Source organism: Typopeltis vanoorti, chromosome 14 (assembly GCF_054136105.1).
Source record: "Typopeltis vanoorti isolate ZY-2024b chromosome 14, IOZ_Tvanoo_1.0, whole genome shotgun sequence".
Lineage (NCBI taxonomy): Eukaryota > Metazoa > Arthropoda > Arachnida > Uropygi > Thelyphonidae > Typopeltis > Typopeltis vanoorti.
The window spans coordinates 4,046,230-4,071,424 of NC_143562.1; the positions used below are offsets into that span (position 1 = coordinate 4,046,230).

The 25,195-nt window shown below is 36.1% G+C and overlaps 1 protein-coding gene across 1 annotated transcript in view; it reads left to right on the forward strand.

Annotated features, from left to right (window-relative positions):
• Positions 1-25,195, forward strand: part of LOC150099128 (folliculin-interacting protein 2-like) — a 412,583-nt gene that overhangs the window by 135,638 nt on the left and 251,750 nt on the right. The window contains exon 7 of the mRNA XM_090404004.1: positions 626-804. Coding sequence (XP_090260130.1) covers positions 626-804 — 179 coding nt within the window. The remainder of the gene's footprint in view (positions 1-625; positions 805-25,195) is intronic.

Genomic DNA, 25,195 nt, shown 5'->3' on the forward strand with positions numbered 1-25,195 from the left:
CAATCCTTTTCAATTCCCTGTACATAGTTCGGTGAGATATGGGGCAGGAACAGCCTTCATTAAATGCTTCAGTCAATTGCTGCACACATGAAGTTCTGTTTGTCCATACACACCTTCTCAAATAACACAATCCGATTCCTGACAGACTATGTTAGGACCACAGTTACACCTATTAGACAAGCAATGTGGGTTATTTTTCAACTGGTAAAACACCTGGGATATCTCACCTTTTGAGAAACCAGTCAGCTCTGCTGTTTTCAGTATGGCTCCATCCCAAACAGGCACCCATAATAAGCCCTTTATCAAACTCCCGAAGATCCTTTGTTTTTCCCATTGTGATCAACACAATTGACAATTACTGACCAGCAGCATTCTTAAATGGTTGCCTACATGGTAACCCACGTGATCAAGTATTTTGCATATAAGCTGCGCAAGTGACGTTCATGTATATTTGCATAAAGGTTTCTAATGCAGTGACCGGTATGTATGATTCTAAATAAACATATAGTTAAATTTACCATAAAAGCATATTCATATATATTAATCTTATCTTCTGATATTATGTTTGTGTTATTGCTATTTGAAATACAATTCCTTTATATGCAATATATTTTTCTTTTACTAGATTCCTTCCATTCATCTGGAAGCACTAGTAGCTTATTGAGTTATCTTTCACCTGAGAAAAGTGCTAGCCTTCCTTTATCTGGTAGTTTTAATAGCTTACAGAGGCGCCTCTTACGAAACAGAGCTACCAGCTTAGAATTTGGATTGCAGAAATATTCTGACCGAAGTTCCTTAGAAGGAGTTAGTATTGTTATTTTAATTTGCTCCCTATCTTTAGTGTAGCTGTGTTTGAAATTCTCTCTCTCTCCTTTTTAGACAAATTATGGACTCTACAACCATGTTAGAAATAATTATTTTTATTTCCCAACATTTTGATTCATATTAAGGTCATCATCTGGAGTGTACACACATATATACAGAGACAAGCTATATTGCATTTCACACAGTATGCTAAAGAGACAACGATTTGATCTACAGTTATTCTACTGGCCTGAGCTCTAGTGAAAATAAACTAAAATTAAAATAATTAAATGAAATAAAATAAGTACATCAAAGCTATATTCTATTTAAGACAACATCAGAGAAACATTTTTTCTCTGATAAAACTATAGATAGTTTTATTATAGCAAAAATGATGTCTTAATTTAACATGACAATTGGTATATAGATTGAAGATCCTGGATTACCTACACCCTCTGTCCATAAACAAACCAAACTTTTGATAGATGATAAAACATAGGCCAATTATAATTATTCAAATCATTTATTTTAATGAATATACTCTCCTTCAGCTTCAATACAGCATTTGGCATGGTCAACTAATGCGTTAAATGAGTTTTTTATATCAGTTTTTGGGATACTGTTGAGGGTTGTGGTTACTCTGCTTGAACGTTTTCAGTGGTGTCATATTGCTTTCCTTTCATCGGCAAATGAAGTCGGGGTAAGAGAAAGAAGTCACAGGGTGCTAAATCTGGGGAATACGGTGAGTGATCCAACACACAAACTTGGTTTTTTTTTTGCTCAAGAACTGTCTCACAATGTTCGAACGATGAGATGGTGTATTATCGTGTAAAAGTGACCAGCTACCTGCATCACGATATTCATGCCGTACGCGACGAATTCTCACTATCAATCGCTTCAAAACTTCAAGATAAAACTCACCATTGACTGTTGTCCAGGAGGAACGAATTCTTTGTGGATAATGCCCTTGGAATTGTAGAAACAAATCAGCATTGTCTTTACTTTTGACTTCTCCAAAGGACTTTTTTTCAGATGTCCCTCTTCTGGTGGTCTCCACTCAGCACCCTGGTGCTTTGTTTCAGGCTCATACTCAAAACACCTCTTTTCATCACCAGTAACAGTCATTTCAAGGAGGTTTCAGTCCTTACAAGCAGTTTTAATGAGGTCCTTGCAGTGTTCAATTTGATACATTTTTTGGTCATCGGTCAACTTGTGGGGAAGAAAACGCGAATTCAATTTATAAAGGTCCAAACTCTCGGTCAAAATGTTGTGCACAGTTGACTTTGGAATCCCCAATTCATCTTCAATCAATCTCACGGACGATTTTGGGTTTTCTTTGATGAAATCACACACTTTTTGGATGTTAACTTCGCTCAGTCCAGTGTTTGGATGGCCCAGCTTTTTGTCATCCTCAAGTGTTTCACGACCACTTTGAAATCACTTAAAGCATTTGAGAGTTTCGGTAAAACTTTTACCAAGTTTAACACAAAAGTCAATCGCAACTCTCTGTTTGAAACTCATTTTCCGACTGTTTGTCAAAACACACTGGCACTATAACTCGGCTTCTAATAAAACAAATGTCATAAACAGTTGACCCAACACTAATGATGGTTGCCTCTTTTGACAACAAAACGATACAACAGGTGGCACCACTAGTTTCTTCTATTTTCGAAAAGTTCGGTTTCTTTTTGGACAGAAGGTATATAGTCCTATTTATAATTAACTCTTAGGCAGAAAGGTTATGTGGGTAGAATATGTGCCTTTCATATTCTTGGGATGTTTAGATCATCATTATTGTTAAGATTAGGGTGGTTGGTAACAATTTCACAGGCCTCCTTAAATTTACATTCGTACCATGTTTTGGTGTGATGATGTAAACAACAGGTGCTTTTCCAGTCAATTTTATGTAAAGTGTTCAGGGCATGATCATAAAGGCCAGCTTTAACATAGTTATTATATTTAATGTGTAGTTTATGTTCCTTTTTTCTGATAAGAATTGTGCGTATAGAATTTGCATAGTTCATATGAATTTAAATTTATACATATCAGCTTCACTCTGTATCCAATAATAGATTCTGCCAATTAAGACTAGTTCTTTATGTAGCAATTTTAAACTATTTCCCACCACTAACTAATTGTTGTTGTTTGGGTACCGTGACAAACTGTTTTGTGCTCTGAAGATTCAGGGTAGAAAACCAGTGAAATATCAGGAACTAAGTAAATAAATATTTTGTCATTAGTTAGTGCCTTGTGTTATGAATTAAACCACAATAAAAAATAAATAAATAAAATTCAACCTGAACTACCAACATAATAAGCTTTTCTACTTGGTGTATCACATTATTCAAATGCTCTGGATCAGAGATAGTCAGAGAAAATTTTTTTACTTAGTTAGAAAGTAAATTATACCGGACAGTTTCTTAGTTGTCAAGGTTAGTAAGAAATTGACAAGCATAGCAATATACTCGTTTGAAAGGAAGTGTGCTTAGCATTATGGAATAATAAGGCAATTGATGTGTAATCAATAACTTCTATATATGGTTAGTTAATCACGAAGTATCTTCGTGATTAGCTAACCATGAAGATACTTCATATACGAAGATACTTCATGCACAATTGTTTGCTTACACTTGAATAAAGGATTAAGCAAAGATATAATTTCTTGTCAGGTATCATAACGTGAGTGGTAAATTGGGATTTAAAAAATATTATTATTATTATCGACAGACCCCCATCAAGTCAAGAGCCTCATTGATGGAGGTCCCACTCTCACATGCACAGCTAATCATACCTTGACTTAAATGCATTCCACTCACTCACCACTCTTTATGCAAAAATTCTACTCCTCACCCCCTTGTTCACACCTTCCTTATACATCTTCTAGGGATGCCCTCTCGTTCTTCCCCTGTGTCTGATATTCTATGAAATCTACGTTACTCTGGTAATTATCCAAGCTTATACATCTTGATCATGTCTCCCCCTCTGCCTTCTATCCACTAGGCTCTGCAATTTGTATTCCCTCAATCCGTCCTCATATTCCACATTCCAGAAACTGACTTAGTCAATTGTCCCCAACAACTCATCATCCATTTGAAAATCAGACAACCAAATCTGTGCACAGTAAGCCATATGTGGCCTGATCAAAGCCTTGTACAATGGGATCATAACATCCTTACTTCTATATGCTGTTTTCCACTTCATTCCCATAATCTGCTGTATTGTCCTCACAATTTGAGCAACATGTCCACAAAAATTCAAGACATTATCCACCATCACTCCCAAATCTTTCATCTCCTCCACATCCTCTAAAACATCCCCACCAATCCTATACTCTGCATCCCATCTTTGCTTCCCAAAATTTAAAACCTTACACTTCATCATCATCATCATCATCAAATTCCTGCCATGTACCCTCAAGGGGTGTTCAGGATATGACAGTAATACATGAAAAAATTACATCATTACTAACTTCCTATCTACAATTTTCCTCCAAATCAGTCTGTTACTTGTCAAGACTCCAACATTATCAGATCTTATATTTCTATCGTCTAAGGCACTTTGTACCGTATCAATCCACCTATATCTTGGTCTTCCTCTGGGTCGTTTTCCTGCCAACCTGGCAGAGAACACTTGTTTTGCTAATCTTTCCTCTCCCATTCTATTTAAGTGACCATACCATCTGAGATTAGCTCTGCTAACGCATTCCTGGATGCTCACAATGTCAAGTTCTTTCCTAATATCCTCATTTTTAATATGATATTGCCATTGATGCCATCTGTTCATGCCTCTAATCTTTCTCAGGACTCTCATATCTGCGGTCTCTAGTCTTTGGTCAAGTGTTTTACTTCTGACCCAGCTCTCAGATCCATAAGTTAAAATTGGTTTGAACACAGTCTTGTATACAGCTAATTTAGTGTTCTGACTAATTTCTTTCTTATTCCATATGAATTTATTCAATTGACTTCCCACGATACCAGCTTTGCTGATTCTGTTGTCTATTTCTTTATTTAGTTTACCATCTTCAGTAAAAATTGTGCCTAAGTAGCTGAAATGTTTTACTTGTTCCACAGGTTCTCCATTCATAACACAGTTGACATTTTCAATGATTCTGCCTATTTTCATTGTCTTTGTCTTTTTATTGCTGACCTTCATACCATATCTATTACAACAGCTATTCAATTTAGTCAAAGACTCTTGCAGACTTGTAGCGGATTTATTTAGAAGTATAACATCATCCGCATAAAGCAAAGAGCTGACATTAACATCTCCAATTTTGATATCAGGTTTAATACCACATTCCTTCATAATGTGATCCATATAGATAATGAATAACAGAGGGGATAATGTACATCCTTGTCTCACACCAGATTTAACATTAAACCATCTTCCTGTACTTCCTTCAATTCTAACTGCTGACTCACAACTCAAATAAAGACTAAGTATTGCTTGATATAATGCCCCATTGACACCATATAACTGCAGCGTATTGAATAGCTTCTCTCTTGGCACCTTGTCATATGCCTTTTCCAAATCGACAAAACTTAAATACAGATCTTTGTTATATTCCCATGCTTTCTCGACTATTTGTCGTAAAGTGAAGATCTGATCCTGACAGCCTCTATTTGGCCTGAATCCAGCTTGTTCTTCACCAAGCTTTTCTTCCACAATTCTTCTCAACCGTTTCTCAAGTATACTTGCATAGATCTTGCCAGGAACACTCAGTAGGGAAATACCTCTGTAATTCTCACATTCAGTTTTATTTCCCTTTTTATATATGGGTACTATGAGAGCTCTACTCCAATCATCGGGAATTCGTCCCTCTGTCCAGGCTTTCTGAACTATGCAGTGCAGCCACTGTAAGACTCTTATATCACCATACTTCAGCATTTCTGGTCGAATATCATCTACTCCTGCTGCCTTTCCACATTTCAAGCCTTTGATGGCTTTTTCTACTTCAAGTATGGATATGTATTCCTGACTGCATGCCTGGTCAGTGTTTTTTATCACTGTGCTGTCATCACTGCTTGTTTCATTTAGCAGTTTTTCAAAGTAATTACTCCATACTTCAAGGATATCTTTTTCTCCTGTTTTCATTTCACCTTTATCATCTCTAATTCCTTTTACAGCACTCTTTCCTCCATTCCTAAGCTTCTTCAACAACCTCCAGAATATTTTGCCACCTTCTTGATATTTATTTTCTATATTCTTGCCAAAGTCCTCCCATGACTTTTGCTTAGCTAGTTTTACACACTGTTTAGCTTTCTTACATTTGTTTCTGTATTCTGTAAGAGTAAAAGCTGACTTATTTGCCAGGAACTTTTGATATGCTTTCTTCTTTTCCTTCACTGCTTCTTTAACTTCCTGTGTCCACCAGGGAGTTCTGATTTTTTTATCTTTGCACACAACCTCACCACATGCCTCTCTGGCAGAATCAATCAATGTTTCCTTCAGAGTTTGCCACTGAATCTCCAAGGTTTGATTCCTGTTCTCAAACTCTTTCATTTTCTTTTCAATAATATTTCTGTATTTTAGTCTACAGTTTACATCTGAGAGCTGCTCAACTTTTATTCGCTTTAAAACTTTCTTACATGTTATTCTTTTCAATATGAAATTCAATTTTATCCTGCTCAAGACTAAATAGTGATCACTTCCAATTTCAAATCCTCTGTACACTCTGGTGTCCTGCACCAGGGAGAAAACATCACTATCAACAATAACATAGTCAATGAGACTTTTCTTATTCCTAGCCTCTTCTCTCCATGTGAATTTGTGCACATTTTTATGTTGGAACATGGTGTTAGTAATAACCAGTCCATGTCCTGAGCAGAAATCCAACAGATATTTGCCATTATTATTAGCTTTGCTCTTTTCTCCAAATTTTCCCAAAATATTTTTGTATGTCTCACAATCATTTCCTACTCTACTATTTAGATCCCCAACAAGGACCAACTTTTCCTTTTTCATTGTGTCAGTGCTTTTTCTAAAGCCTCAAAAAATTCCTCCACTTCTACCTTAGTAGAACCTTCTGTGGGACCATAGGCACAAATAAGTCTCATTGTCCAGTTCCCCATTCTCATATTTGCCCACATGACTCTACTTGAGACTGACTGCCATTCAAGAAGATTAGCCTCGTATTTTGTGTTGAATACTATGGCTACTCCTTCTTTTCCTTGATTGTTATTGCCTGAATATAACATTTTGTATTTATTGCTCAGAAAGATCTCACCAGTTTTGGTCTTTTTTGTTTCAATCACCCCTATTATGTCGATCTGGTACTTATCTAATTCCTCAGCTAGCTCCATTTCTTTGCCATTCAGGCTTCTTACGTTGATAGTACCGATCTTTAACTCTGGTGATGTGGAGTTGGGGTTTGTTTGCTATATTAAAATGATATCTCCACACACTTACCCATTCAGACAGCCTATTTAGGTTGTCTTGCAAAGCTACATCTGCTCTACTTCTCATAACTCTCCCCAACTTTGCATTATCTGCAAACAAGTGTATGTCACCATTTAAGCTCTTCGCAATGTTATTTACATACAAATTAACACGTTCGCTGCCACGCTACTTTGGCATAGTCTGTTCCCGTATACCGAGCAATTTCACTTCTTCAAGGTCAGTACGGTAATCTCGTTGCTGGCGGTAAGCGTCATACGAGTATGCTCGTAGTTGGCTTATGCAGAGCATATACCATCTATGAGAATACACAATTTTGATGCTAGCTCCACAAGCCAAGCATTTTCACTTCTTCAAGGTCAGTACAGTAATCTCGTTGCCGGCGGTAAGCGTCATACGAGTATACTCGTAGCTGGCTTGTGTGGCTGGTTTACCAACTACGAGTATACTCGTAGTTGGCAGCGAACGTGTTAAACAATACTGGCTCCAAAGTAGACCCCTGGGACACACCACCAGTGACTTTCCTCCTCTGGGATATCACTCCCACATACACAACCTGCTGATACCTATCGGCCAGCTAATTACTATCCAACCCTATCTGTTCTAATTTCATGAAGCAATCTATCAAGCTTTTGCAAAATATAAATATACTTCTGTATATGCAGCCCCCCCCCCCTTTCCAATGTATTTATCACTGTGTTATAATCATTAAGCAGGTTGCTAAAACATGATCTTCCTTTACCAAACCCATGCTGTCCATAGAACATAATTCTGCTGCTGTCAACCCAGTTCTGAATCTTAGTCCTCATTAGCTTCTCCAACACCTTGACCAAAATCCCAGACAAGCTAATCGGCCTATAATTTGAAACCTTAGTCTTATCATCTCCTTTATGAAGCAGAAGAATTTTGCCATCTTTCCACTTCTTTTGAACTTGGGCTAATCTAAGATTCATGTTAAAAATGTAAGTTAAAGCTGTTGTTAACTCCCTGGAACATTTCCTCAAAACATATGGTGATATACCATCATGTCCCATGGCCTTGTCAATTTTACTCAATTCCTTATACCCCCAGCTCACTCACCATACTTGGTTCCTCTCCCATTTCTACTGCCCTCAAGTTCTGCATTATCTAACAATCACAAGGATGGAATACTTTAATGAACTTCTCGTTAAATACTTCTACTATATCCTCGTCAGTGTTTATCATTCTCCCACTATCGCTGACCAACATCATCCTTCCATCACTAAAAAATACACTTAATAACCACAGTAATGACTATTTAATTCGTAAATATTTCATCCCAAGTATCTATTTATACTTAATGTATGTATCAATTAATACTTAATCAATACTTATAAGCTCTGTATTACTAAAATCTTGGTATTTCTAGCCTGGCTCCCACTGATGAAACCTCAATAAAGGTCGAAACTAGTCTGGGTAGTGACCCCTTGCCTCTAATACAAGCAGCATACATTGTTGTGCCAACTTTCTATTGCTACAACTATTCTCTTGTCTTTGTGTTATATCTCCGTTATACTCTCAATCGGGTATCACGTGGTACCTCTGAGGGACAATGGAATTTCCTCGAGATCGAGGCAATATCAGAGTGTCTGAGATTTACCTCTCGTAAAACGCCAAGAAATTTATTTGTTTCGCTGCGCCACTTAGCGCTATTAGATTAGTAATATTAACAATCAAGAGGTAATCTCAGGACAGTACTTAATGATGCCTAGCAACTCTGTAGACATGGCCAAAATTTACCCTTTCCTAATGTCCCACATAGGTTCGTAATATTTTATAAGAGGTGCATCGGATTTCAGAAATCACAGAAAGTCTTTGTTAGAATCAGAAGCAAGGTTTATTATATATCAAAAGTTGGTACACTCAATATCATTAGTTTAAATCCCAAGACAGAGTTTAAAATATTCAAATACTACTAATATACTTATAACAGATTATGCAGTAGTTTTCTAAAGTAAGAATTATATTAACACTCTGAAATGCATTTAGTCATGCATTATTATCACAGTCTTTCTAAAACTCCGTAGTTCTGTCAGACTACACAAGATAACATTCATATCTTTACAATCTCTTTATAATTTATCAATTCCTTACTCTAAACATATTTGTAGCTTCTTTCAATATATTAATGAACTTTAACACAGTGACAGACAGTAAGATTAAATTCAACCCTCTCTAACCAATAGCAATACAATCTTATTCTATATCATTAATGTTCCTTTTCCTTAACATATCAATGTGGTACAAATCTCTCATTCACTTTCAGTTAAACACAAATAAAGTCTACTTATCTTCCCCTTTGGTTCTATATTGCATCTTTGGTCTACAGGAAACTGGCCTTCTATGGACTGCTGGGCTTGCTTTTTCCATGCAGAATACGGTCGCCGAGTCCCGCAACTGCCTTGATCGGAATCCTCCGGTATGGAGGCACTGCCACCCTTCGCCACCGCGGGACGAACACCAGGAGATCCAGGAACAAAAGCCTTGTTTCAGGGTTACATGACCCTTATATTTCCCTCTTTTCTTCTTGGCGTTTCTCGCACTTTTCGATGTCCAGCCATTTCTCACGTGCTCTTATGTCACGGCGTCCAGCCTTTCCCCGCTATCGCACGTACGCTGTTCACGCTGTTTGCTTGGGGCGAGCTGCTCCCTCACGTGACGGCTCCGTGACCTTTGGACTTCACTCCCCCCAACTGTTGAATTTGTGCTTACATTCTATAATTCTTTTATACATATTATTTTATAATGCTCTGCTAATGTTTTACACTTTCAATATTAATTTAACCTCATTCGTGAATGGCACAAAATACATACTTATTTAACCTCTCATAACAGAACATGCTTGATATATATATATATATACATAGCAGTTATTTTATACTTAGAGGCAATTTACTGTATTTATCTCCTTTTTTGTTTGGGAACGCATGTTAGATTGTGATAAGATAGGAGTTCATAAAATTCCACTCTATCACAATCCAACATAGGCCTACCCTTCCAATAAAAAAATTTTCAAAAATTTTTCTTCCTCTCAAGTGTTCCTCCTTACTGTTCTAAAGGGGGGGGGGGGATCTCTTTTAATGGCACCTTATTTCCTGTTCCTTATACCTGTTCATATAGTGGGTTAGTTTTATTCTGGAGGTATTGTGTGCCCTTGTGGTTGTTTAGATTCTTACTTAATGTCTTATTATGCTCAGTCTCCTTGGATTCCTCTCTCACTCACTCACTCACTTCGATTTTTGTTCTATCCCCTTTCAACCTTATAGAGGTGTTCTGTTTGTCAAAAAATTGTTTAGTGAATTGGAGGCATCTAGTCCTGCTAAGTTCTTTATCAGGATGGGGACTAGGCGCTCTCATTTTCTTCCTTTTCTTTTTTCTAACTCTACCGTGACTTACTCTTGAGACATTAGGCCTAAACGTGTCTATTTCTAGGCTCCCAGTGCCAATTGAATTTCCCTGTGAAGTTCGTGCTACCAAGGATACTTGATTCACATGAGGGCTTGTCTCTGCTGACAAAGTGTGCTCCCTCGTGCTTGAGTAGTCATCTGCTAGCTCACCTGTAATTTACTAACCTGGGTTTTAAGGCTCCCCTTAAAAGATCGGATTCTAGGTGAGTTCCATCTGTTATTATGCAATTTTGATTCAATTCCTTTGTTTATGTTTTGCCTTCCTCCAAGGAGATATACTTCTTTCCTCGCATAATCACACTTAAAGTTGTATCTCATTAAAAAATCATTGCCTAGAATCAGCTTTATGTGTGGGAAAGAAGATCCTGACAAGACCAGAAACTCATGCCAAACACACATTCTGAACTCAGGCAGATACACCTTAAGATTTACTGATTTAGATCTACATATCCCTCCTATTCTATTCTTGTCAGAATGTCATCCTTATTCAATCATATCTCACTTATACCAATCATTTTGGGCAAATGAATTCTATCATTGCTACAATTTCGTTCCCCTTGTTTTGAATACTTCCTAGTATTTACGAACATACACACTAGCTCATTTCTGTTTCTATAACAAGTTCCACTGACCCTACTTCTCAGATATGACTCTTCCATTCCTCTCTATGATCACTGATATTACACCCGTTCCCTGACCTAAATGTCACCACCACATCTTAATCTGTAATTTCTTTCTTAATCCTTTCTTGCGCATTCACACATCTACTCCTGAAACTGTCATCTACACTTCATGCAGTGTCTTATCTCCTCTGTTCCTATCCATCCTGTGTTCCTTCTCTCACTCTCTTCACTTGTTCCACTCACCTCTCCATTCACAAGCTTTCCTACCTTACTCTCCTGCTCTTCCACAACACATCTTGCTTCCCCAGGTTTTACATTTCCTGCAGTCATTTTCTCTTGCATTCAAATACCTTTGTAAAATCAAAAAAAAAAAAAGTAGTAGTATATGCTATGTTCTCATCAGCCACTCTTAAGTTGCTTTATTATAAAAGGCATCCATATTACTAAAATAACAGTGCCCCTGAGGATAAATCTATGCTGACCCTCAAAGCATGAATCTGCCTAACCTGCCCGGTGGTGTATATGATCTCTCACTAATTTCTACAAAATCTTAACATCTACAAAAGAAAAAGAAGAATAAGTGTCAAGAAACATTTTGACACTTATTCTCCCACCATCCTTTGGAAATGGCACTATTTTACTTTCATTTCACTTCTTGGATGCCTTTCCTGTAGCCAGACTCTAATTGTAAAGAAAAAAAAAAAAGCCAGTCACTGAAGCTGAACTGTGAGTTCCTTAGTACATTCTCTTAAAACATGCAGCAAAATCACATCCAGTCTCACTACCTTATTGACTTCCAGAGTACATAGTATTTGAAACACATTCTACTCATGCATTTCTAAACCTTTAATGTTTTCTTTTTCAAATTATATTTATTTTTTACTCTTGATCAATACATTATCAAAAGTAATAATTACTGTTTCAATGAATTACTTAGATTTCTGAAAAGTTAGTAATACTGTATTTTCATTCACATAGTGCAATACCATAATGTGAGTGTATATTTATTTATTTTTTTTTTTAGGTTATTTGGTTATTAGCCAAGGTTATTTGCTAACCTATAGTACATTTTATTCCATGGGTGGGCTAAGGAATTCCTGATATGTGCCCTTAAGGAGTATAGTGGATACTGTGGTGTTTATACTTATTGCTGTAATGTCCTGTCGCGGATGCCACTGTAATATTTCCTTAAATTTGTGTTCTTCTGTTCTGTTCTCTTAATTTATTTATTCTAAATTTTGTTTGCACCTTGAGTTACTTTAGCTTCGTTTCTTCCCTAACTTCTCAATCCCTTGGTTACAGCTATCCATCAAAGTTCCCAACCTTTCTGTGGCCTCACTCTTAATTGAACTTGTGTGCAAATCTTTCAGACAAAGAGATTGTCCCAAGGTAGAGCCAAATTCTCCCTAGCTGAAAATCTGAAGTCAACTCCTCTTCGGAATTAAGAAAATTTATTTGTTTAGCTGCACCATCTTAATTCTTATACAATAGAATTAATATTGTCAGCCCACAGACCATTACACGATTTAGCAATCTAACACAAACAACCCTTATGATACTTATTTTTATATTGCAGTCATAACCAGGTCCCGTGCTTTAACTTATATGGGTTCTATTTATAGCAAGTGATGCATTGGCTTGAAAGATCAGACACGTATTTTGAGTAAAGAAAGCATGAAAGTTTATTCATTCTAAGTAATGGTACATATTAATCAAAAAAACTAATTTAAATGAAAAGTCTCTATAAGTAATGCTACACTAACAGACAAAATCTATAATACAATTGGCATTTCACATTAAGGGACATTAGCAGAGCCAAACTGTCTTAATCCCACTCACTTGTTACAGTCATGTATATGAGTATCTTACTCTCTCCTCAAATATTAAGATATAACACATCAAAACATCAAATTAATCTAATGACAATGCTTAAAACAATACACTTCTAGAGCTACAAAGTTCCTTGCTAGAGGATTAGGTATTTAGAGTCCTGAATTTTATCAACAAGTTCGATCAGAAGAAAATTAACACTTTCGCTCACCCTGGCCTTAAATTACAATACAATGGACATAAAAACTCTACATTACTGACCAGTTCAATCTTTCAGGAGACACTTCTCATCTGATCTTCTTGCAGGCTTACATCGGGTGGTTACCTCGTTCTGGGATCTGTTGTTCCCCATCTCGACCTTCCAGTGATTTCGGTCACAAATCACTTCTTTGCCTCATACTCGAAATTCCTCTAACGGAAAGGTACGGCTGGAGCTGCACGAAATTTTGGTGTTTGCTGGTTGTCTTGTTGCATCGACGACAATGCTTGGACTCGGCCACTACTTAACCGTATCATCACCGCTTGACCATCCTTAGTTCACCCGAATGACTTCTATTTGACTTCGACACCACGAGAAAAGGACCATAAGAGAGAGAGAGAGAGCTGTTCCATGTGTTTTACTGTGTGTTATTCTTTTGGAGGGAGATTCAACTCCTACCCACGAATTTGGTGGCTCAGCTAGAAAGTAAATAAATTTTTCAAATTCAGTTGAGAATTAACACCAGTAGGTCAGACAAAGAGATTGGCTCCAGCCCAAGGCGATTTCTTTGTTCTGTAAGTTTTGCACACTTGAGCTTTATATTATTTGCGGCCATAAGTCAGAAGTATAGTAAAGGTTAAGATAAGTTTTAAACGAGATAACTTTAGTTTATACAAAGGTGCAGAAGACAAGATATAATTGAAAATTTGATAACATATTTTATCATCATCATCAAATTCCTGCCATGTACCCTCAAGGATTTTAACAATGGTGCAGCCGACAAGATATTAAGATGGCACAGCCGACAGGATTTAATTGATACAATTAATCGGTCAAAATTGTGAATTAAAGTGAGCAAGTTTTGGGCTAGAATCAGGCAGTTATCAAAAAAAAAATTTTTGTGTAAAATTTGAAAATTAATCCACAAGTATAAGTCAACCTACTAGTACAGGAATGAATGTCATTGAGTTTTTCAGAACTATTAATCCTCAACAAGTTATTCCACAATTTTCTGGAGAGGAAACTGATGACGTATTGGCTTTTTTTAGCTTCGTAGAGGAATTAAGGAAGGTTGGTAGATGGACAGACTTCCAACTTCTCATCTTGTTAAGAAGTAAACTTGTAGGAAAGGCAAAAAACTTTCTATATTCTTCCCCTATTTTGAAAGATACTTTGAACTACTCCAAGTTTAAAGAGATATTAATTTCCCAGTTCTCCAAGTTAAGAAGTTTGGGCCCTAATATATGGAAATTGCAGAGATGTACTCAAAAAGAAGGAGAATGTGACTGAGTTCTATAATAGGTTACTGACAATTGCCAACAGTCTGAGCGTCTCTAATTAGGATAAACCTCACCTCAACTGGGCAGTTTTTCATCAATTTAGGCTAGGGGTAAAACAAGATTTGAAGGAGACCATCTATAAGAAAAAAATCATGAATCTTGAGGAATGTTTCCTTGCCGTGAAAGAGAAGGAACAGATGCTTGGAGACATTCATCCCACATCTACTAATAGCTATATTAATAATTAAAGAGGCGAATAATTCCGCTAGCGAGAATAAAACTGAGAAGGAATTTAGCACATGTGAGGGAAGGACTAAAGATCAAAAAGATAGTGAGGGAGAAAAAGAAAGCTCAATGAACGTTAATCAAGTGACTGACAATAGAAACAAATCACAAAAGAAGTGGGGGATAACTAACTTAGAGGAAGTACGTTCTATAGTTAAACAAGAAGTTTAATGACTACAACAGCCCTTCATGGACTGTCTTGATGCTGTACCGAATCAGCTGGCGGCAGAAACAGTAAAATCCTCGGAATCAACTATACCTCAAACAGAGAGGACTGATGAAATAATATGACAAGAAGTCGAAAGACTACAACAGCTGATGATGGACCGTCTTGATGCTGTAATGCAGAAGTTGGCAGCAGTGACAGCAAGGACCTTTGAAGTATCTCTAACTCAATCAGAGAGAAATAATGAACAAGGAGACAGAAGGGAGCCTCCCAGGTGTTTTAGTTGCAGTAAGGTTGGGCACATAGCTTGCAACTGTTTTAGTTACAAGAGACTCTCCAATAGAAATAATAGATATGAGTCGAGGTTTAGGTACACTCCTCATAATTATGAAGGTAAGCCATGGAGGAGAGGACAATGGAATCATGAACAACAAGGAAGGTCAAAAATGATAATTAAGGGTAAGATTCAAGGATTGCATTGTGATGTATTGTTAGATACTGGTTCCCAGGCCTCTGTCATAACGGAAGATTATTTTCAAGGAATAAAATCCAGTGTATGGCAAGGCATTTCTAATCTAAGGAGACCGATCAGATTATCAGTGTTATCAACATCTAAAGTTTGTGCAACCAAAAGGGTTAGAGTAAAATTATACTTACCTGAGTTTAATATGTGTGTTTGGCAGGAGTTGTTGGTCCTCCCTAGGACATCTTGCCCACAGGTTCAGATAATTTTAGGAACCAACTTTCTAGAGAGGTACAAGTTCTCTTGCAACTTCTCTAGAAATAAGATAATCCTAATGGGAAATAAATGGTTCAGTAGAGGGAACGAAAAATTTAATGGTAGGAATAGAAATGAGAGATCTTGTGAAGAAAGAATGCAGAGAAAAGGGAATGTCGCGCCAACTGATAGAGTTAATGAAGTGTCTCAAGATAACCAGATTGATTCTGAAATATCTTCAACTTCAGAAGTGAACAGTCAATCTAAGACTTACCAAATGTCAAGTGTAAAATTAGCAAATGACCAAGGTGTTACAGAAGAAAATTTAGGGGAGGATTGTCCGAGAACAATCGGGGTAAACTACATTGAGATAATTAATAGATCTAGAAGTTCCTATAACAGACCAAGGCGGAACAAGCACAGAAAACATGAAGTTAATATACAACCTCAGTGGCAGTTGGATTATGTAAACTTCCTCTGTTTTCTTTTTATGCTTAGAAAAGCTATAAGTGGTTTATTGTGTTGGAATTTAGCAATTGCTACAAAGGATTCACACTTACTAACAGATTGTGCAAGCTTTATGAATAAAAATAATGGAGAATTAAGTAGGTCCAAAACGTTAAAAGATAGCAATGAAATTAGGTGTAATCATGAGGATAAAACGCATAATGAAATAAGATGCAAATTAGGTCCGAGAGAGATACAAAAGAAGGAAGAAAACAAGTTTGGGGCCAAATTCTCTCCAAAAAAATTGCAGGAAGGAAGTTGAAAAAATTTTCTTAAAGAAATTTTTTTGGGAGAGAGAAAACCTATGTAAAATCGTGTATTCAAGGAACTTTATTCAAAAACCTCTTGTATACCGATTTTACTGGTAAGCAAAATTCACTAAAAATACTTGTGGGTAAATAACGAAATTTTCATATTTTTAATTTGAAAATAAAAAATTTTTCTATATTACTGAATATTGTGACCTCAAAGGGTTTTGTAAAAGAATAACAAATTTTAAGTTGCTAGATTTAATTAGAATTAAGAGAAAGAGGGTTTTTTTTGTGTGTTTTACTGTGTTATTCTTTTGGAGGGAGATTCAACTCCTTCCCACAAATTTGGTGGCACAGCTAGAAACTAAATAAATTTTCCAAATTCAGTTGAGAATTAACACCAGCCTGAGGCGATTTCTTTGTTCTGTAAGTTTTGCACATGTGAGTTTTATATTATTTGCAGCCATAAGTCAGAAGTATAGTAAAGATTAAGATAAGTTTTAAACGAGATAACTATAGTTTATACAAAGGCGCAGAAGACGAGATATAATTGAAGATTTGATAACATATTTTAATAAGATAATAATAAAAACAACATTTTAACATTGCTAACTTCATGTTGACAATTGCAAATATCATTAATGTTAATAGCATTCATTTATTATAGCTCTGTGCATGGATGCATGCATGCTGTCACAAACTAGTGAAATCAGTGCTCTGGAGCAGTGATTTGGTTAGTTTGTAATCCAAGCAAACTAACCAAACTAACTTTATTTTCCTGATTCTGGAAGATAAATATTGGATTTAAGATGTTCTCTGTACACTTCCAGATTTTTCTTTGTCTTGCACTGGTATAAGATTTTGCACTCATTTCAAGGTACTTTGTGTCTTCAGCTAGATCATCGTTTGGATTGACGGAAGGTAATATTCATTACTCTGTTGAATATATAAAGAATATTATCTTCAGCAATGTTGGTGAAGATAATATTTCTTATCAATATTTCTTTAAATAATTCTTATCAGTATGGAAACATTTATTCCCATTCCATCAAGTTCCCATCCATGGGTCTAATCCTTGGGTCTCCCACTGGTGTGCCAAAGCTGTACAAGAGAAGAATCAAGCATACCATAACTCTTTTGCATCCAAAACTCCATCTGTTTAGCTATCTATTCATTAAGATAATATTAATGAATGTAAACCAGAGCTAAGCCTAAATGAGTATTTAGACTTAGCTCTGGTTTACATTCATGTTGCACTTGAATGGAATAATTTACAACTCAAAGAGAAATAATTAAACAAGTTGAGTCAATTTCAATATTTTGTCTCAGTCAAAGAGACATAATCAGGAATACAGTGTTAAAATTATAATAACGCACATAAAAATACACAAAAAACAATAAGTGGAAGAAATGATAGTATAAATAAAGACTAAAGTCCTATAAGGGGTGCCTTCTATAGGTGCTGTTGGGTGGGAGGTCTAAGAATTAAAGTTTCCTAAATTTTGTGAAGTTAAATACAACCATATTTATTAAGATTAGGATGGTTTTTTTGTCTTAAAAAAAAAAAAAAATCTTAATAAATATGGTTGCATTAAATTTCCCAAAATTCATCATCATCATCATCATCAAATTCCTGCCATGTACCCTCAAGGGGTGTACAGGATATGACAGTACTACATGAAAAAATTACATCATCACTAACTTCCTATCTACAATTTTCCTCCAAATCAGTCTGTTACTTGTCAAGACTCCAACATTATCAGATCTTATATTTCTATCGTCTAAGGCACTTTGTACCGTATCAATCCACCTATATTCTTGGTCTTCCTCTGGGTTAAATTACATCATCACTAACTTCCTATCTACAATTTTCCTCTAAATCAGTCTGTTACTTGTCAAGACTCCAACATTATCAGATCTTATATTTCTATCGTCTAAGGCACTTTGTACCGTATCAATCCACCTATATCTTGGTCTTCCTCTGGGTCGTTTTCCTGCCAACCTGGCAGAGAACACTTGTTTTTGCTAATCTTTCCTCTCCCATTCTATTTAAGTGACCATACCATCTGAGATTAGCTCTGCTAACGCATTCCTGGATGCTCACAATGTCAAGTTCTTTCCTAATATCCTCATTTTTAATATGATATTGCCATTGATGCCATCTGTTCACGCCTCTAATCTTTCTCAGGACTCTCATATCTGCGGTCTCTAGTCTTTGGTCAAGTGTTTTACTTCTGACCCAGCTCTCAGATCCATAAGTTAAAATTGGTTTGAACACAGTCTTGTATACAGCTAATTTAGTGTTCCGACTAATTTCTTTCTTATTCCATATGAATTTATTCAATTGACTTCCCACGATACCAGCTTTGCTGATTCTGTTGTCTATTTCTTTATTTAGTTTACCATCTTCAGTAAAAATTGTGCCTAAGTAGCTGAAATGTTTTACTTGTTCCACCGGTTCTCCATTCACAACACAGTTGACATTTTCAATGATTCTGCCTATTTTCATTGTCTTTGTCTTTTTATTGCTGACCTTCATACCATATCTATTACAACAGCTATTCAATTTAGTCAGAGAATCTTGCAGACTTGTAGCGGATTTATTTAGAAGTATAACATCATCCGCATAAAGCAAAGAGCTGACATTAACATCTCCAATTTTGATATCAGGTTTAATACCACTTTCCTTCATAATGTGATCCATATAGATAATGAATAACAGAGGGGATAATGTACATCCTTGTCTCACACCAGATTTAACATTAAACCATCTTCCTGTACTTCCTTCAGTTCTAACTGCTGACTCACAACTCAAATAAAGACTAAGTATTGCTTGATATAATGCCCCATTGACACCATATAACTGCAGCGTATTGAATAGCTTCTCTCTTGGCACCTTGTCATATGCCTTTTCCAAATCGACAAAACTTAAATATAGATCTTTGTTATATTCCCATGCTTTCTCGACTATTTGTCGTAAAGTGAAGATCTGATCCTGACAGCCTCTATTTGGCCTGAATCCAGCTTGTTCTTCACCAAGCTTTTCTTCCACAATTCTTCTCAACCGTTTCTCAAGTATACTTGCATAGATCTTGCCAGGAACACTCAGTAGGGAAATACCTCTGTAATTCTCACATTCAGTTTTATTTCCCTTTTTATATATGGGTACTATGAGAGCTCTACTCCAATCATCGGGAATTCGTCCCTCTGTCCAGGCTTTCTGAACTATGCAGTGCAGCCACTGTAAGACTCTTATACCACCATACTTCAGCATTTCTGGTCGAATATCATCTACTCCTGCTGCCTTTCCACATTTCAAGCCTTTGATGGCTTTTTCTACTTCAAGTATGGATATGTATTCCTGACTGCATGCCTGGTCAGTGTTTTTTATCACTGTGCTGTCATCACTACTTGTTTCATTTAGCAGTTTTTCAAAGTAATTACTCCATACTTCAAGGATATCTTCAAGGGTGCTTAAGGGTCAAAGCTGTATAACTGAGAGGAGACCTCCACATAGCCTTTAAAGGAATGCGGAGAACCGACCAGGGCTTCTGACCTAATGTCCAATCCTCACCTTCTCGTGGTGCACCCTGTTGGGTATCTACTTTGATACTGAACGAACGAGGATGGGCTGGCAATTTGGGATTTAGCCGACCAAATTGTATTCTTATTGGTTAAACCAAAATAAAAAATGATGGTACAACATGACAAAATTTCCCAAAATTTGGAAAACTTTAATTCTTAGACATCCCACCCAACATCTAAGGCTAGCTAACAGTACCTATAGATGGCACCCCTCACAGCACTTTAGTCTTTATTTATATTACCTAATTTCTTCCACTTATTGTTTCTTGTGTGTTATTACAATTTTAACACTGCATTCCTGATTCTGTCTTTTTGACTGAGACGAAATATTGAAATCTATTCAACTTGATATTTAATTATTTGTCTTGGTTTAAGAAATATTAAAGGAATTGCTGACCATGGTTGTATATTAAGAAGATATCATCATTAAATCTTTTCCATAGGTGGGTTTCAGTAGATAATGTTTGAAGCCCTTTAAAGCTTCAAATAAAAGTTAGCAGAACTGAACATGGAATGCTTCCCATGGCTAATCACACAGAACCTTCTTGTATTACACCAATATATGTGGTCTCAGTTCCAATCTCAATGACGTTCGTTTCCATCTTCAGTCTGCAAAACTTCACCTACTTTGCCTGACAAAAATCCAAATTCTACTCCCCATTCATCTCAGCTTTCTTAATGATATACTCTTTAACTCCTTTGTTCCCGAAGGTGAGGTTTGTGCATATGTTCACTCCGATATACCATGCCAAAGAGTTCCGAACCTGGAATCTTCCAATTCTGACCTTTTTGGTTGATAATCTCTGTATCCCTCAAATTCATTTGCTGTCTCCACACTATCCTGATGCTACCAACCATTCTGAATTATTTGATTTTCTTTCCTTAAAAGTCAATACTCTTCAATCTAACTGTCCTAACAGTGAAGTCATTTTCCTTGGTGACTTCAATGTTCACAATACCAGCTTGTTCGTATTCCAATTGCACAGATCAAGCAGTTAGGGAGGCTGAGATATTTGCTATCAGAAATGACCTTATGCAAATATTACACATGTACTAGAATATCAGACAACCTCAACCACTCTATGAATATTTTGAACTTCTTCTTCACTGTTGACCCTCAGTAGAAGACAGACTACACTGTAAATGTGGCATGTCCTCCAGATAGTTCGTACCACAATTTCATGCTGATCTCTTTCCCCGTGAAACAACATGAACGCAATCACTTACATCCATGCATCGTATAAAATTACAAGAAAGCAAAGTGGGATGATATATACAACTACTATGGCACATTTCCTTGGATGGATTACTGTTTCCAGCCATATGACTCAAACCTGTATGCTGAACATATCCCAAAATAATTCTTATCAGTATGGAAACATTTATTCCCATTCCATCAAGTTCCCATCCATGGGTCTAATCCTTGGGTCTCCCACAGGTGTGCCAAAGCTGTACAAGAGAAGAATCAAGCATACCATAACTGGCTTGCATCCAAAACTCCATCTGTTTAGCTATCTATATTGTTTATACTAAAGCCTGGAATAGCTGCAGGAAAACTATCGATACATCGAAAACTGACTTTGAGAGATCTAAAAGTGGGAAATTTGCATCCTGTCCAAATGACAGCCATGCATTCTGGTCTCTAACCAAGTCATTTGTTGCAACTTCTGCCCAACTCTATTCCCACCACTTATTGTGTCTCAAAGGTTTTTTTTGTTGCATCATCACTCACAGAAAAAGCTGACCTCCTATTTTCCTACTTCTCCTCCACTTCTTGCACTGCTAATTTTGTTGAATTCCTCCAACAATCCCAAATACTCAACATTCCATGCTCAGCATGTGTACTTTTACCAAAATGAGATAAGGAAATTTTTGCTCAAATTGAATACCAAAAAGTCTCTTGGCCCTGATGGCATTCCTCCAATTGTCTTAAAAGTCTGTGCTCCAGAGTTGATCCCATTCTGTGTTGCCTATTCCAGTATATACTCTGCACTGTAAAAATTAGCTCACATTCAACCAGTCTCCTAAAGAGGTCAATAAATTGATACAAAAACCGTCATCCAGTTTCTTTCTCCATGGAAAGAGATATCAACTACTATGTTATCTTGAATGCTCTCAACTAATAAATGACTACCAGTGTGGATTCTGTCTATCTGGGCAAATACCATGGAACAGTTTGGAAATCTCAAGTGGTTGCCCTTGATATCTCCAAGGTAATTGACTGTGTCTGGCACAAAGACCTGTTGAGTAAACTCCCATGATTTTGTCTGTCTCCTGACTTCTGTAATTGGACTGCCAGCTTTCTGACTGGACACTTACTCCACATGATGATGGATGGTTCCTTATGTTCTCAGTATATAACCAGTGCAGGAATCCCAGAAGGCTCTATTCTCTCACCCATCCTATTCCTTCTTTATATAAATGAACTACTCCATCAAATTATCAACTTTTAGCACATTGCATTCCTCCTTTTCATTTGAAAAACCCGACACTGCATAGATTACCACAATCTCCAGTGCCTTAACCACTGCTACCTTAAATAAAGATCTACAAAATGTTCATCAGTGGGATTTCAATAATCTTGTCAGGTTCGATGCTAACAAAACAGTTCCACCTTATATTCCACAAAAAAATGAACCCTTTTCTTCCAGCCTTACTTTTGAAAACACCCAAATTCCAGTGTACTTGAATTGTCGTGTGTCATGCCTATCAATGGCTTGCTTTTAGACACTTGGGACGTTACTTCCTTCAATGGTTCACATAAGGGAGTATGTCTGTGAATTTTGGGAAGCCAATAAAATTGGAATGGGAGGGTAAGAGCATGTAAAGATTTAGGATTCAATGTTATCTCCCTATCAAATTTATTAGTATGATTTTGTAATTCTTCTCTTTGGATTATTATTTACATCATGGCTATTGTAAATAAAGAAAGTAAAAGTTTGAAATCTAGAAATCATATGAATTTTCAGATATTTAAAAACAAATCCAAACTTTAATCTTTCTGATGGACTTAAGTATAATTCAGCTACTTTGCATGCATGCATGCACAACAATAGACAAATATGCAGAGTTATTTTAAATAACAAAAATCCTGTTTAATACTATATTAGCACTAATGTTATTCTCTACAGAATAGATATTTTAGGAATAAGTGAGTTGAGATGGAAAGGCTTTGAAGAATGATAATGTAGAGAGCTATCAGATATTGTATTCAGGATCTAGTGAAAGTCATGAAAGAGGTGTTGCTAGCATATTTTAGTGAAGAAAGTTTGATAAATTGGGCCCATAAGTGAGTGGATAATAATGGCTAGATTATATTAAAGATGTATTAAGTTTATGCCCAACAAATGAGAAGGAGAATTTTTATAAGCTACAGAAATGTATAAAACAAGTATAAAACATGCATTTCAATGAGAATGGTGACCTACTGGTGACATTCTGTGAAATGAATATGTGATAGGAGGAAGCTTATTTAAATATAAAAGCATATATAAAATGACATATATAAAACACCAAATGATAAAACTAAAACTCAAATTGTTCATATTGCAATCAGTGATAATTTTAGGAGTTCATTCTTAGATATTAAAGTAAGGCAAGGAGTTGATGTAGGAGTTTAGCATTACTTAATAACAGTCAAAATTTAAACTGCATGGGATTAAAAAAAAAAAAATTAGAAATCAGAATGGAAGAATAAAATATGATGTCTAAATTTAAAATGAATAAAATTAAGAAACATTTTTTTGTTATAATAAAAAATTAATTTCATATTTTGGAAAATGAGAAGCTAGAAGGTGAGAAAGTAAAAAGCTCAGAAGATATCATTGAAAATCAGTGGAAATTTTTAAAATGGTATATAATGAGGTTGCAAGAGACTGTTTGCTAAGAAGGGAGAAAAAAGAGCAAGGATTGATTATCAGACAATTACTGGAAACTCATAGCAGAAAGGCATAAAGTTAAAATCATGTTTGAAAATTCTAAATCTCAGAAAATTAAAGAAATACATTTCGGCAATTATGGAGACAAGTTAGTTAAAAGATCTGCAAGAGAAGATGAAAGGAATTATGTGGACAGTTTGGCAGAAGAAGCACAAAGGGCTGCAACATTCAGTCACATTGGAAAATTGTATGAAATGGCTATAAGAGGTATAGATAATTTGCTGCTAACTGAAAAGGATAAGATTGTTTGAAGATGGAAAGAGCACTGGAATGAGATTTTAAATGTTAGAAAACAATATAACTGACATAATTAGAAGTTCAGTAATGGAAGAACCTACTGTATATCTAATAATGAATGTAATAAAGAAAATGAAAGGCAGAAAGGCTTTGGACAATGATGATATAGCAATAGAAATGCTTAAAACAATTAAAGAAACTACTGCTGAATTAACTGCAACTGATCTTTAATAATGTTCTAGAGACTGAAAAGATACCTAAACAGTGGAAAAAAGCAATGATAATTATAATTTCTAAGAAAGGAGATGCGAGAATTGGTGGTGAATTAGTTTACTGTCAGTATCTGCAACTGATCTTTAATAATGATCAAAATTTTTCTCTAAAATATAGATAAATAGGATTAAAAATGAAGTAGAGAAGATATTAAGGCATGAACATTCTGGTTTTAGAATAGGCAGGAGTACATTTTTACTTTAAGAAATGTCACTGAACAAAGCATGGAACTTAGAACTCAATTACACCTAAATTTTGTAGATTTTGCTTTTGACAGTATTAATAGAGAAACATTATAGTTAATTGTTAAAACTTATGGAATGAAAGGTATATGAGAATCCATCCATTCATCCATCCGTCAGTGGCTCTAACAGGCATTTAAGTGCCAACGGCATTCCAAGGATCCGTGGATTTCCTGACCATAAAACAAGGATAAGGCAGTTACCCCATGCCTCTAAGTTGTCTGTAAATTGTGTGTGTTCTACTGGCTGGTTTGCCTGTTCTGAGGGACAAAAAACCTTCCCTCTCTGTGAGACAAGCTAACTTACGTTTAGTCGAAAGAGTCCAGATAAAGGTTCCTCACTTCATGGACAAGAATCGAACCCAGGTCTTTCTGACCAGTGAGCTATAGAGGCTCTTTGTAGATTTTGCTTTTCGCAGTATTGATAGAGAAAT